This window comes from Artibeus jamaicensis, unplaced genomic scaffold (genome assembly GCF_021234435.1).
Source record: "Artibeus jamaicensis isolate MK-2021 breed Jamaican fruit bat unplaced genomic scaffold, CSHL_Jam_final scaffold_461, whole genome shotgun sequence".
Lineage (NCBI taxonomy): Eukaryota > Metazoa > Chordata > Mammalia > Chiroptera > Phyllostomidae > Artibeus > Artibeus jamaicensis.
The window spans coordinates 6,853,287-6,867,694 of record NW_026522045.1 but is presented as its reverse complement, the minus strand read 5'-3'; the positions used below and the strand labels follow the sequence as shown (position 1 = coordinate 6,867,694).

The 14,408-nt window shown below is 39.0% G+C and overlaps 1 protein-coding gene across 2 annotated transcripts; it reads right to left on the bottom strand.

Annotated features, from left to right (window-relative positions):
* Nucleotides 1–3,081: 3,081 nt before the first annotated feature.
* On the bottom strand, nt 3,082–13,184 carry RAB9B (RAB9B, member RAS oncogene family). Of its 2 annotated transcripts, none has more exons than XM_053657451.1 (3): nt 13,055–13,184; nt 7,604–7,660; nt 3,082–6,427 (listed from the first exon to the last, which is right to left on the bottom strand). In XM_053657451.1, the coding sequence occupies exon 3, from the start codon at nt 6,383–6,385 to the stop codon at nt 5,780–5,782; it is 606 nt and encodes a 201-aa protein (XP_053513426.1). In that variant the 5' UTR covers nt 6,386–6,427; nt 7,604–7,660; nt 13,055–13,184; the 3' UTR covers nt 3,082–5,779. The 2 variants fall into 2 exon arrangements, with proteins under 2 accessions (XP_053513426.1, XP_036996929.1); XM_037141034.2 differs by lacking the exon at nt 13,055–13,184 and adding an exon at nt 12,359–12,513.
* Between the last annotated feature and the right edge of the window lie 1,224 nt (nt 13,185–14,408).

Genomic DNA, 14,408 nt, shown 5'->3' with positions numbered 1-14,408 from the left:
CCTGTGTTTGTTTCCACATGTAAGGTAGAGCTGCTATGACTCTCTGGCTTGGTAGAGTGGCCTAATGTAATAACTGTCCTGTAGGGTCCAGTGGCACAGCCTCCCCTATCACCCAAGCTGGGCACTCAAGGTGCACCCACCCTGTGGACTGTGTCTATCCTACTCTTGCAGCCAAGCATTGATTGTTGTTGGCCAGTCAATGGCAAAGATTTACTCAGGCTGATCAGCTGAAAGTATTGGCAATGACCATTGACCACCAATGTCCAAACACCATGGAGTATTGGCTGTGCAGGGGCTCACTCCACAGAGCAGTACTTACTTCAGCAGAGCTCTGGTGCCCACTTAGTCTGCCTCTTGAGTGTGTTGTTTATGGAGGTGGTTGGGTGGTGGTGTTCTGACGTAATCCGTAGCTGTTCACTGGGTGTCCAGGCTCTGGGGAGGTCCCATTATTAACACAGGAGGTGGCAGGCCAAGGTCAGCCACCCCTTGTGTTCTGCCTGGGCCACCCAAATAAGCTACAAAGCAATCCGTGTTTGGCTGGGTTTTGTGGTGCCCGAGTGAATTTGAACTGTAAACCAAGGCCAGCTATTGCTAGTGCTGAGCCTGGGGCCACTTAGCAATAGGGACAGGGAAGCTGATGCCAAATGTTGTTTGTTTGAGAAAATTTAGGAAGATGTGAATTACGAGCCAAGACAAACTATTTATATGGAAACGCCACTGGAAACAGATTGGGTGGGTGGAACCTCAGGGAATCATTAGGGTGGAGCAAACAGTGTGAGCCAGGTTGATGTCTCAGTTATGGCATGCACCTGCCCACTCTGTCATTCTGTGGAGGGGGCCTCAGAAAAGAAACAATGGCCTCTGCCAGTTCTTCTGTCTGGGATAAAGCTGCCTCTCAAATCTCACCCTGATGCTGGACAATTTAGTTTCTTCTTGTATGTTTCTGATGCCTTTCAAGCTGCTGTTCCTGTGCTGGAGCTCAAAGGCAGTGGGTCCAAGTAAGTCTGTGTGGGGGCCCTTTCAGAGGAACTGCCTGAGACTCTAGCAGTTTGTCTCCCATGGCCTTAATCCCCACAGGTTTTTACAAGCAGAGGTTATCACTTATCTTCCTGGCACCTGAATCTTGGGTTGGGGGGCCTGGTATAGGGCTGGGACCCCCTAGCTCCTGTGAAATCCCTCCTGATTTTTGTCCACCACACATGGGTGTGGGACCATCTTGTTCCACATCCTACCCCTCCCACCAGTCTGAATATAGTTTCTTCTTTAATTCTGCATTTGTAGAACTTCCATTCAGCTTGATTTTTGACAGTTCTGAATGATTATTGTTCTGTAGTTTAGTTGTAATTTTGATGTGGTTGTAAAAGGAGGTGAGCCATATTCACCTATCCCACTATCTCGAACCTCTCTTCAATACATACAGTTTTGTTTGTCAAGTATACCTCAATAAATCCAGGATTAAAAAAGAGACCATTCTGGAAATATTCATGAACATATGTTAACATTTTATCAAAGGGTATGTCACAGCTCAGGCTGGTGTGGCTCAGTTGGCTGAAGTATTGTTCGATAAACTGAAACATTGCAGATTTGGCTTCCAGTCAGGGAACATGTCTGGGTTGCAGGTTTGGTCATTAGTAGGGGCACATGCCAAAGGCAATTGATTGATGTTTTGTCCCCCCCCAGTCCCCTCTCCTTCTCTAAAATCAATGAGTATGTCCTTGGGTGAGGATTGTTTTAAAAAGGTGTAACACAGTTGACCTGCCCTAAACTCAAGATTAAGAGAAGCACTCCACTGTACTAATTCCTACATCTCTGTAGCAAGAAGAGAAAAATGAAATTATTTTCATTTCCCTGAAATGATTTGGCTGAATCACTGAAGTAAAGAAAAACTGTCGCAGTTAGAATTATCTCAGGTAATTTAAATGAAAGTAGAGATGCCCGCCGCAACTCTTACATTGAAATTACTCAAGTCAATGCCTCAATCTTCTAGTGTTTTAAAAATTCAGTTACAGAATTAAAGAGAAAACATTTATTCCATGCCTTCTACTTCCTGGACAGACCATAGCCAAAATGTTTCAAAAAAATGAGAACCTATTCTAGTTCTTAAGACATCAAGAGGACACTTCCCACTGGGCTATGAGTCAGGCAGAAAAATAGCAAAGACAGAAAGCTAGTTTTCTGCCTTTAAAATAACAGTTTTAGATGAGCCAATCCTTTTTAAAGATGCTATAACTTTATAATCTTGTATAGGCTAAAAGTTACATCATTATAGTCTATCAAAATGATTTCAGGTGCTGTATTTGAAGCAAAGTCTGATAATTTGTTAAATAATTATCCTCAAGGATGAAAATAGTCCACATGGCAAAAAAAAAAAATCTGTTTTCCCTGCTGTGATTTCAACTGCCTAAAGTTCCAACTGTCCAAAAATAGAGAGAGGAGAGAAGATGGCTAAACCTGAGACAGATTGAATCAATGTAATAAGATTATGTGGTGTGGATATACTTGAGTCCATAATTTAAAAGTCACCACCATGTATGTTCAATTCAGTTGATGCTGATCTTTAAAGTCCAATATGTGGAAACAAGAAAACAGAATATCTAACAGAATTATCCTTTGTTTTCTGATTTATTTTGCATATATTTTCATATTTCCTAAGATATAGGCAATATTCCAGTCAGTGAAATAAAATAAATATGTATATTCTGTGATGTTTTAATATTTGTTTTAAGTTATCATGAAGACATAGAGTGTCAAGACCCAATTTCCAGTCCAAATACTCTTCATACATTAAAAAGTGGCATAAAGGAAAAAGAACCTCCCCACCTTAATTTTTTGAGTTTGTGTCCCAATCAGTAGGAGAATATTTGTCTGATCATTAGGTAGTGGCTGCTTGGAGTACCATGTGAAAAAATGATCTAAAGGCTACATGCAATACAGCTGGAAAGAGTGACTTGATTGATAACTACTGTCTGCCATATCCACCAATTGCTCAAAGAAAAAAAAAAGAAAGAAAGGGAGAGAAGCACAAGCATTGTGTACTGGTTATTCAAAAAGCAGTTTTTATTTACTTTAACACAGATGCCTTTTTACAGTTGGAACAAAATATCTGATACACGATTTTGAGTTTTTAGCAGCACCTGCAACAAGAGGATTGTGGAATACCTCAGGGTAAAGTAGAGATGGCTGAGGCTAGCACAAATTGACCTGAAATTGAACAATCCACTGAAGTCATATGGAATCTGAGGCCCCCTGAATATAATACATGAAAATAAACAGAATAAATATTCTGTATGACATTCAAATGGACCATTGAAAAACAGTATAGTTTCAATTAGAAATAGTTTATTCAAAAAATCTAGTGTTTATGAAAATCTACCAAAAATACTGCACTGCACATTCTAGGGTACACAATTTCTAAGCCTATATGCACAGTTCCTGCAATTCACAGATTTCAGCCTTTGGTGTTTTTTACTCTCACTCAAATTACACATCACCAAAATGCCACTGTTGATTTTTTTATCACTTTATGTCAAGTGCTTTCATCAAGATATTCTGTAGTGATTTGGCAGGGAAAATTGTCATAGCGAAGAGGAAAGAGGACTCAGCTGACTTGCCAATAAAACTAACACTTCTTTTGGATGCACAGGAGGCATATGAATGGGATATCTACCTATTTTTTTTTTACTTAAATGGCCATATTCTATTTTGATGGAGACAAGTACTATTCTGAGTGAATGGAGGTCTTTATGAAGGCCTGAGATATACAAATAGAAAATATTATAAGCAGAATGCAAGTAGAAAGAGAAGGCCCCAGGTCTCATGCACTTTAAAACAATTAACATTTAATAGTTCTGATGTACATAATTTCACCCTAACACAACTGTAGCAAAATGATCATAGAATTTTGAAACCAGTGTTTATAGGCATAGGCAGGATAGGGATCAATACTTATGAGCTTTGGAGTCCCAGTTCTGTCTTTGATTTCTGGCATAAAAGTTAGCTGGACAGTAGGGTCGGGACTATATTTAAATTGGAAATATTGAGTATGACTGGGTTGAAATACCATCTTCAACTTGGCTGTATGACCAAAAAATCTCAGAGCTTTTAAAACACCCAAGGTTCAATGTGTAAGGCTGATTCCATATGTGGCTATAATGGAGAGTTCTAGGCTATATTTTTGTGAGAGCTCCTATAACCCTCAACCCTGGCCCAAGTCTCTTTTGGCGGTCATTTATAACTGTCCCTCACCAACCTGGGTCACTATTTTTATCAATGTTTTAAAAGTATAGCTGAAATCTATGTAGGACAAACAGGTCAGCCAACAGGAACTAGACTGCATATAGATAGCTGGTAGTCATAGTAATAAAATTTTGAGAAACCACTTTTGTATTTTAATATGGTATCTTTAGGATGTTTATATCAGGGCACACAATGTTTACCTTGATCTCAAGATTTTTCCTGCCACAGTATGAAAGCAAAAGACAGAGTTATGTACTTGCTGTTAAATGTTGATCCCAGAATAGTTTTTGAGCATTTTAAAAGTCCCTCTCTGTAGTCTTAGCTATTGTCTTAAAATACTTATAACTATAACATGGCACTGAAACATAGTATGTAGCTTACAGATTCTTAGAACTTAGAGCTGGAAGGGACTTCAAACCAAATATCCAGCCAGTATAGAAATTATTTTTATGGCATTTTAACAGATGGCCATACAGCATCTACTTCAATATTTTTACTAGAAGGGAGTTCACTATTAAGGCAATCCATTCCACTGTTGGACAACTCTAATTATGAAAAATTCATTTGAACAATGGGTTAAAGTCTGCTCTCTGGTCACTTTCTTCTATAATAAATATTGGAGTTAAGGAACCTTGTGAGAAAAGCCCATTATCCCCCAATATTTTCTGAAGGCTTATCTGAGAGCACAGCATGGTGGACCAAAGTATCATCGAAATTATGAGCAAAGAGCACTGCATTCAAAATCATATACTAAGCAGCATTGCTAAATTGATAAGAGGTTGTCAGAGAAGCAACATTCTTATGCAGCAAAAAAGTAGACTCATGAAGTAAAAAGCAAACCAACCGTTTATTTGCAAGAGTGGTTGGCATATTTAAACATAATCCATTTTATAGTACCCTGTTACTTCAAATGCAAGAAATATAATCAAGTTCCAGTGTCATCAGTGCATCTCTTATTGAGATGGTATTTTTTGAAAAGCTCAGATGGAAGGAAAGCATACATAAGGATTTAAACAAGGCAGTATACATCATTATATTGTTGCACTCCTAATCATTATAACCTTTTATAATTCAAGCTTAGGACATCTTTGTTTGCATTATTATATTTATTGTAATACAGCTCAGAGTATTATTTTTCTCCTTTGGCAGACATGTTAGAAATTGATTGGCAATAGTCAGTGGTGACATTGTTAGTTGATTAATGGAACACTTATAGGAATAGCTGTAGCTCTTTAAATCCTTCATGCAACTGGGTTCTAAGTTTAGACTGTGACTTGAAAAATATTTAAATTTCTAAGGACTAAAGCTTTTTGAAATGTCCTGATGCACACAAGAAGGGAATAGCAGAAATCACGCAAAATACACTTGGCTTAATAGACGCTTTAAAAAAATTGCTCTACAACTTCCATTTGAAAGACTCTAAATAACAATTACAACTTTATCTCTTACCCTTTCTTTTGTGTGTGCACTTTTAAAGAGGCACAGTTATTCTTACATTACTGACTTACCAATTTGAGGTATGCTTTTAAAAGGCTTCTTACTTTTAACAGCATGAAGATCCTGCTTTGGAGCCACTGTTCAAGTCAATAGTGTGACCTAACATGCAATGCTCCAACTGTTCCTCTACAGCCAACACCTGCCTGACAGCTTCTTCAAAGGCCACTGTTACATTAGTATCATCTTTGGCACTTGTTTCTAAATAAGGGTAATCACCATTCTCCATGCACCAGGCTTGTGCCTCCTCAGTAGTCACTTGCCTATCCTCTTTGTCTACCTTGTTACCCAGAACTACAAAGGGGAAGTGCTCAGGGTCTTTCACATCTGCATAGTAGATGAATTCTTTCTGCCAGTTACCAAGGTTCTCAAAGCTCTGTCGGTCATCCACGCTGAAGGTCAAGAGGCAGCAGTCTGCTCCCCTGTAGAAGGGTGTCCTAAGGCTCTTGAAGCGTTCCTGCCCTGCAGTGTCCCAAATCTGAAGAGTTACAAAACGTCCATCTACCTCCAGATCTCGATTTAAGAACTCTACCCCTATGGTGTGAAAAGCCTGGGAGTCAAATTTATTGGTTACATAACGGTTCATAAGTGAGCTTTTCCCAACTCCACCATCACCCAAGAGAATGACCTTTAAGAGCAGGGATTTACCACTCATTGTTGCAGCACCAAATAAGAAGGAGTTTATAACCAAGAGAACCTGAAAATAAAAAGTAGGAGGGAAACAGTTAAACTTGAAATGGAAATCAACTTCATAATAAAAGTATCTAAATTATGAGGCTTTCTAATTTAGCTTTTCTTGATTCATGCTCATTAACTGATGTAGTACAGCAGAAGGAATAAACCTCTTTTTGAATGAGGAGAAAAATAGGTCTTGTTTTTCCGAGAGCTCTTTCTTGTGCCAGGAAAATCACTGAATGCCATGGGTAAGCAGACCAGCAGATGGTGCTGCAACCGGCAATTGGTTCAGCTCTAACACTATTCTCTCTCAGAAGAGAGAGTCTAGAATAGGGATGCCACTCAAATGTGTTAACCATATTAGCTTCTACTTTGAACAGTTCCAAACAAGAGGCAACTACTATGAATCTGATTCAGGGTTTGAAGTTTGTTCCCAGTGGACCCAAGCATTATTGAGGAGAAAAGGCTGCATAAGCTTGAAGTCTGTCAGTAGAGGTTTGGGCTAGAATTAGACCAAACTTGAAAGATGGAAAAAGGTCAAGTTTCTTCTGGCATTTGCCCCATTTTACTTGCATTGATATGGGTACTCTCGCAAGTAAAAGATCTTCCATAAGCTTTTCTTTATAGAACAGTATCAATTAAATTGATGACAGTTGGCTGGTTACCAATATAACAGCTATCATTCAGGAGGAATATATTGAATAGCTTATTAATTTTTAGATTTGGGTTCTATCCCATACCAACACTAAAAAATAATGTAAACTCTCAAATGCTAATAATTATACTGAATCCTTTTGTTATCTCCATAACACGTCTATACATGAAATACCTAGAATGCATTTTAAAATAAAAAGATCAAATATTTACTGACCAACTACCTTGTACAAGATTTTGGTAGATACTTTCACACTAGCTCCATTATGGGAGCTCAACAATGATGATGTTAGTTGAGTATTATTTTTTCAACAGGCCCAAAGAGATGAAAACTAATCAGTAAAAAAAAAAAAAAAGCACGTGCAAAAGAGTCTGGAGGCACATACATTTGAAATGTAATTTTTTAAAAACCTCAGTAGTCCTTAAAATTATGTTGGTGTGCATATGTGCTAACAATATATTTTTCCAAACACTCATTTTTAGGAGCTCTGATGAAAAAAGTATAAAATACATCTAGCCAGGTAAGTATGAAATATAAACCTACCCAGTTGGGTCTTTGTCACAATCTTGCCTTTTCTTGTTATTTTTCTTTTTTGGGATTCTAAAAAACAAGTTGGGAAACATTATTTTTTTAAATCTATAATAAAATAAAGAATATATATATTAAAAAACAAACTGAAGTCAGGAAAAACACAGACCAACCTCCAACTTACCTACAGGGAATGATTTTCATAAACATACTTAAAAGTTTAAAATGCTATAAATGCTTAACATGAACAAAATAATTTTATTGCAAGAACTTTAACTTGCCTTAACTTGAATGTACTTTATATGAATTTAAAGTTTTACACTGTCTCTCCATTGAACTCTCAATTCAAAGTAAATTGAACTCTTAATTCAAAGAAAGTGGGTGATATTCATAGTAGAAGATATTCAGGGAAGGGAAAGCACAGAGGAGTCTAAGATATGTTGAGATTCTATGTCAGAGGTGAAACTCCTTCCCTTCAAACCTACCAATGGTCCTATCTGCATGAACTTCCTAGTGCACTCACAAATCTAGCTTGAGTTTGTCTCTGCATTTGATCCCACAAGATCAGTGAAGAAAAAACTATGTTTGGGGATTCCCTGTTTACAATATATTCTCTTGGCTAATTATTTTACTGATTAACTTTGATCACCTGTCTTTAAAATAAGTTTTAGTATTTAGTTGGTTTTATTAAATTCAAACACAACTTTATCTAACATTTTAGTTACTTATGGCAAGAGTCTTATTTAACCAGCATAAAGGATGCTGGTCTAAAAAGCAAAACTGTCCCTAGATTTACTGAGTCTTCTTCCTTAATGAGAAATAAAGAAGCTTTTAAGAAATCTCTTCTGTTTAATAATCTCATCAATTTTTTCAAATATAGGTAAAGCGTATAATAAGGGATTTATTATTAGAGGTAAATTAGTAAATATAAATTTAAGTAATGTTTTTAAATTGATAGGCTTTACCTTCCTTCTTGGTTTTATCTAAAGAATTCTCACATTTTCCACAATTTGTGATTTTTGTCCTCTTTTTTCTATGCTCTCAAACTGCTGTCTTTGGCACCAGCCCAAGTAATAAACATTTCTTTAAATTGCAATGAAACAAGTGTTAGCACACCTCTTTATTTTTAATGCTGGTCTGTAGGATAATTTTATAGAGCCAAACTCTTGAACTCTCACTTTTAAAAAGTAACAGAAGGAAGTGCAAACTTGGGCACAAAAATGACTGTATTAAGGGCCCATGCCAACTAAGTTCCTTAAGTTTCTAGTGAACAGGTGTTCACATCATTCAACGACTCACTAACTCTGCTCTCCCAGTTGCAGATACATCAAATGACAGGCCAAGGACTGAGTCCATATGGAAACCAAATGCTCAGCTCCAGGAATAATAATAAAGTATTACCTATCTGAGGTAGTGCTGCAGTTGCTTCTACATTCCCTATTTGGTCATGTGCACACATACTTCTGGGTACATAGGCTCTATGCCACAGAAAAGGGAGGAAAAGCAATGTGGTTCAGTGTCAAGTGCACTGGCTGGTAGCGACCAGGAGATAAGAGTCTTCATCTCTGCTTTCCCATTCATTTTTTTATGAGCTTGGACAGGTCACTTATGGTAATCGTACTCTGTTTCAATATCTTCCTATATAAAAATAGAGCAGATAATACATGCCATACTTAACTCATAGGATTTGGGGGGAAATGAATAACTTATGAGGTCTGCAAAGATTTGTAAGCATTAATTGAAATTTTGGGTTTGAGGTTTTTGTTCCTCTTGCTCCTCCACCTCCTTTCATTCACTGATGAGAGCACCTAATGACTCAGTATTAACCCTTCTCAGAAAGGGCCGTTCAGTGAGAAGAAAACAATTATTTCTTTTCTCTGTCTTCTATATTTGACAATGCCTTGTTTCCCAAAATTCTGAGCATTTTCATATACTACAGGATCTCAGTGTTGGAGGGACCTTAAGGGTCTTCTGGTCCAATCCTGCTACTGATACCTGAGAAAACATTTGACTACCTATTGTGTGCTGTGTCCTTACTAAGGTGACTCTCTACTCTCCTGCTATCTCCAATACCCATTTGTTTGCTGGAAGTAGAAATGAATACAGTTCAGGCTTATCTCCTTGACTTCAGTCACTAAATGCTGCTGATTTTTCCTTGGACTATCCTTTTCCAGTCTTCTGCTATCAACCTCATTTTGGCCCATATCTCCTTATATCTAAGGAGATTTTGACCCATATCTCCTTATATCTAAGGAGATATCTAAGCTTTCATTTATCCTAAGAAAGCTTCCTGGCTGTTCTCTCCCTGGCCTCAGGTTTCTCCTTACCTAATCTACTTCTCAAATCACTTGAGCACTCACTGGATATAGACACCATTGGAAATTCATACATATTTCAGGCGAGGTCTTAACCTCAAGGAATTTACAAATTAACACATAAGCTTCAGATCTCATGGTTTATAGTTGAAACAGTATCATTTTATTAAAACTTTTCCCCAAGTATGTCCTCCCAACACAACCAAATTTTAAATTCCTGGATAGTATGACACATGTTTGTATATGTCTTTGGAGCCCCTTCAACAAGCAGCACCAGGGTCCTCCATATGGCTAATCAATAAACATTTCTTCATTAATTGTTTAAGTAGGTTCCCAGAACTAATGCCTCTGAATTTATGCTAAGGTACAATAGACCCACAGTTGTATAAGAAATCCAAATACTGTTATTTATAAGGTGGCTTAAGAGCAGAAGTAATGCACTTATCTGGATCATTTTCTAAATGGGACTTAACAGGAATTCCACTTATTGAAAGTTGGTGGAAATATTCTAGTTTTCCTCCTTTTCCATCACATTTTAAAAATAAGTATATAAATTTTTGCATTCCCATAAAAATAAGAGGAAAATAATTCTCCCCATTTCATGTTTTCAGTGGTTGCTCACATCCCCATCAGCAGCATCATCGTTTGAAAATGAGTGTGATCTCTTTTAGTACATATTTATGTTAAAAAGAACTAGCATGGTATAAAAGCAAATCAATTTTTCCTCCCCTAGAATATGCCAAATTTAAATCAAACCTTGAAAGAAGACAACATAAATAAGCAAAAGAACTCTTTGGTAACTAAGTACATTTAATAGGAAAGTCAAACTCCTTATACATCCTTTATGGGTTCCATATCAGGTTAGGATTTGGACTAAAATGTTTATTCTGCTTTTGGTCCTATTAAAAAAAGCTCTGGCTTTAACAGACCAATTACCTTAGAAATGCAATTCTCCTTTCCTACCCCATTGCACCAAATAGATTAACAAGCATTCTCTAATGATAGTTTATTCATTTTTTCCAGTTAGAGTTTAAGTGTCAGACAGTAAATTGAATTAAGAATTCACATAACATATTTGTCAGCTTTCTTTGTTCTTCAACATACTTGAAACCTTCTGAATCTACTGTGCTGGCACCCACACAGGCTTATTAAACTGATTGTATTTAGTTAGGGGTAGGGATGAAGGTGAGGGAGGAGGCAGTACAATGAGGAGAGAGAAGTTGAACCTTTGAAAATAGTACATTTTAGTGTGATGATGGAGAGAAGAAAGAAGTGCAAATTAGTAATGTCAGTTCAGTTGCCATGGGTACAATAATGCACAAATCCAAAGTGCAGATTGGGAGCAAGTCTTGAGAAGAATTGTACTGCAGGACTGAGGGTGGGGATGGAGTAGCAGAAGAGGGCTAGACAGTGGGTGAGAGTGGCACTAGTGGCAATCTGCATAGGAGAGGGACCATAGTTGGAGAGGAGTGAGGAAAGCCCATCTTGTGGTGATATACTGGTTGAGGCTCCTCAACTCACTGTTGATTCTTGGCAAAATATTTGTTAATATTGCACTTGAGAACTGGGAAAAGCTTTTATGTAAAAATCAGTACAAATAAGAAATTATTGAATCCCTGAGGTTCTCCTCCTCAAACAGTGTAGGTTATTTCCAATACATCTGATGGTTGGTGGTATTGGTGGGGTTCGTAGCAGGAAAGCCCTGTGATGTGTGCGCTGTATTCATTTTGTAGAGCTAACAAGTTATTGGCTACATCCATGCACTGAGTCCAAGTACCACAACTGTCATGCCACTGACATGCTATTCCCACATTTTTGCCCATATTTAGACTCTATATATAACTAGAATGAACCAATGTGGAACTTCACTTCCAATCTTTCATTCCTCACTATGACAGTTCTGTGACTATAAGCCTGAAGGCACACTAGATAGCAATTTTGCACTGTCCCCAGGCCACTTCTTCCCAAGTAGAATGGCTGGAGATAAATAGGCAAGGTTTGGGTAACTGGTCAGGGTATCGGGAAAAGAAGCTTCCCTAGGAGACCGGGAATGTTGTAATCTTTATGGCAGGGATACTGTTAGCTTGAAAATCCAGAAAATGAGATGTCACGCATGGTGTCAACTACCTCAGACCCAGGTCCTCTCATCTCATTCCTAGCTCTTGGAACTAGCGGCTCTGGCGCATGCGCGCTGAGCCACACCCGATCCCCAGGGAGCCCTATGCCTCCCTGCCAGGTTCTGGCAGCCTTTGGGATTACTCAGCAACGCCTGCCCTCAGCCACCACCTACTCCTGAATCCCGACCACTGCAGTGCCGAGGTCCCTTTCTCAAGGGTAAGCGGCCCCAGAAATCACCTAGACCTCCCCTTCTCTGTCCTCTCCCAAAACCCCCACCTTTCAGCCTCCTCGGTGTCTGTGGTCCACCTCCCTCCCTGTTCACGCAGAGGCACCTTACCTGACACAATGGGACAGACAGAAGAGATATGAGGGCTCCAGGCAGTAAGCTTCAGGAGCCAGTAGCCCAGCTCCTCAGAGACACCGTCACTGCTCCCACTGCCTCCTTGTCCTCAGTGGGGCAGCAAGTGCAGCTTAGACCTCGCGGGCCTGACGGCTGCCGCTCGTGCCCGCGGCTGCCGCCGCTCAGCATCTCGGGCCCGCGCCTGCCAGGGGAGGGGGTGGGGCCCCCGCGCTGCCTCTTTGGGTCCCTTTCTTGGCTCTGGAGACCCAGCCTCCTGCCATTGCTGGTGCAGAGCACAACCTGGCTCACTCACTCTTCTTTTATGCTTAGTGTCCAACCCTGGTCTCCCCAGTCCTCTGCCCCTCCCCTCGGTAGGCATGGAGACAATGGACTGTCAAATGTTGCTCTCCCATTTTGTGCCTCTGCAGCCGGGGTCCACAGCCCCATTTCCTGCAACTGCCCTTCGATGTACCTCATTTACCTTACCGCCAAACCTTCTAATTTTGCCAAAAGTATAGCACACACATTTTCCTGTTTCAAATAGCTCAGGGAAATACATTACTAGCAAATACATTACACAGCACATTACTCGGCCCTCTAGCTCCCTACTGCTCATGAAATTCTCATGACGTCCCAAAAAGAAACGTTCACATATGTAATTCAGGCACAGAAGTCACAGCCTTTTACCCTTACCGTTAGCGTTCTGGAGGCCCACATAGAGAGCATTGCTAGAGGTTTCCGGAATTGTTGATGGAGTAGAATGAAACGTTCCAATTGTGCCCAGCCTCTCAGCCAGTACTTTTTTGTTGTCTCCTGTGGCCCTCTAGTGCATCCAAATTGTTTGTGATTTATTCTTTTCTGGAATCAAAGAAAGACAGAGTTCCTGTGGTTAGTCAGCCAGCACTCCATCTCTCTGTCAAGCAGATCTACTTGTGAATCTTCCCTGATATCTGAAGACCTGTGCCTCCATGGCACTGCCCCTCACTCACCATGTGCCCCCGAGGGCCCTCACACATGCCCTCCCTCCAAAACTACTCAGTCAGTGCCACAGGGCCCGGCTTAAATGTCACTTCCTCAGAGTAATCTTTCTCAATTACCCCTGAACAGAGGAAGTGCCCTGATTTATTCTCTTGCAGTCTTGTGTAGACTGCTGTGCTTTTCTACATAATACTTATACATTAATGATTAGGTATTTAAATGTATATTTTGATTGACAACTGCCTTCCTCCACTAAACTATATTGCATGCTAAAATCAAGGACTGTGACTGTCTAGATTCACTATCATATCCCCAGGGCCTAGGGCAATGCTTGTTACACAGGACATGCTCAGAAAATATTTGGTGAATATGATTGAATGTTTTATCATCAACAATTATTGTTCTTTAAAAATAAAATAAAGGGATCTAAATGAATCCTTTGTGCTCCTACTTAAACCAGTCCTCCACTTTCTCCACACTAAAACCCTCTTCTGATGGATATAGTCCTCTAAATCAATTTTTCACTCCCACATTCTTATCTATAATAACAGGAAACTTCTTGAGCATGGGCCCCATTATATGTATATGTATTTATAGAATATACACATATACTACTGTGCATATATACTTTATACATTACATTATATAATACATATACATTAAAACATTCCAACAGACCTTTTAAAAGAATGAAAAAAATATAAATGTATTTCAATGTTTTTTCTGCACTCCAATGAGTTGTTTAGTAAACTGCTCAAAAATAATAGTCCTTCATACTACAGTGTCTCATTTTTACGTGACTCTTAATCTCTTTTTTCCCTTTTCCCATAGATGGTATTTTTCAACAGTGTAATCATCTCTGAGAATCCTCCAAACTTACTTGCAAGTTTCAAGGTCCTTTTAATTTCTAGGTTTGAATACCCTCTTCTGTAGTCAGAAGCTTATAATTGCTGAAGAAATTACACATTTGCAGAATGTTCAAACCCTTAAGGGTAAACAAAATCCTATGTTAGCCCACATACTCTTAACTGCATATCCTATATTAAAAGTCTCTAAAGGCCACTTGAAA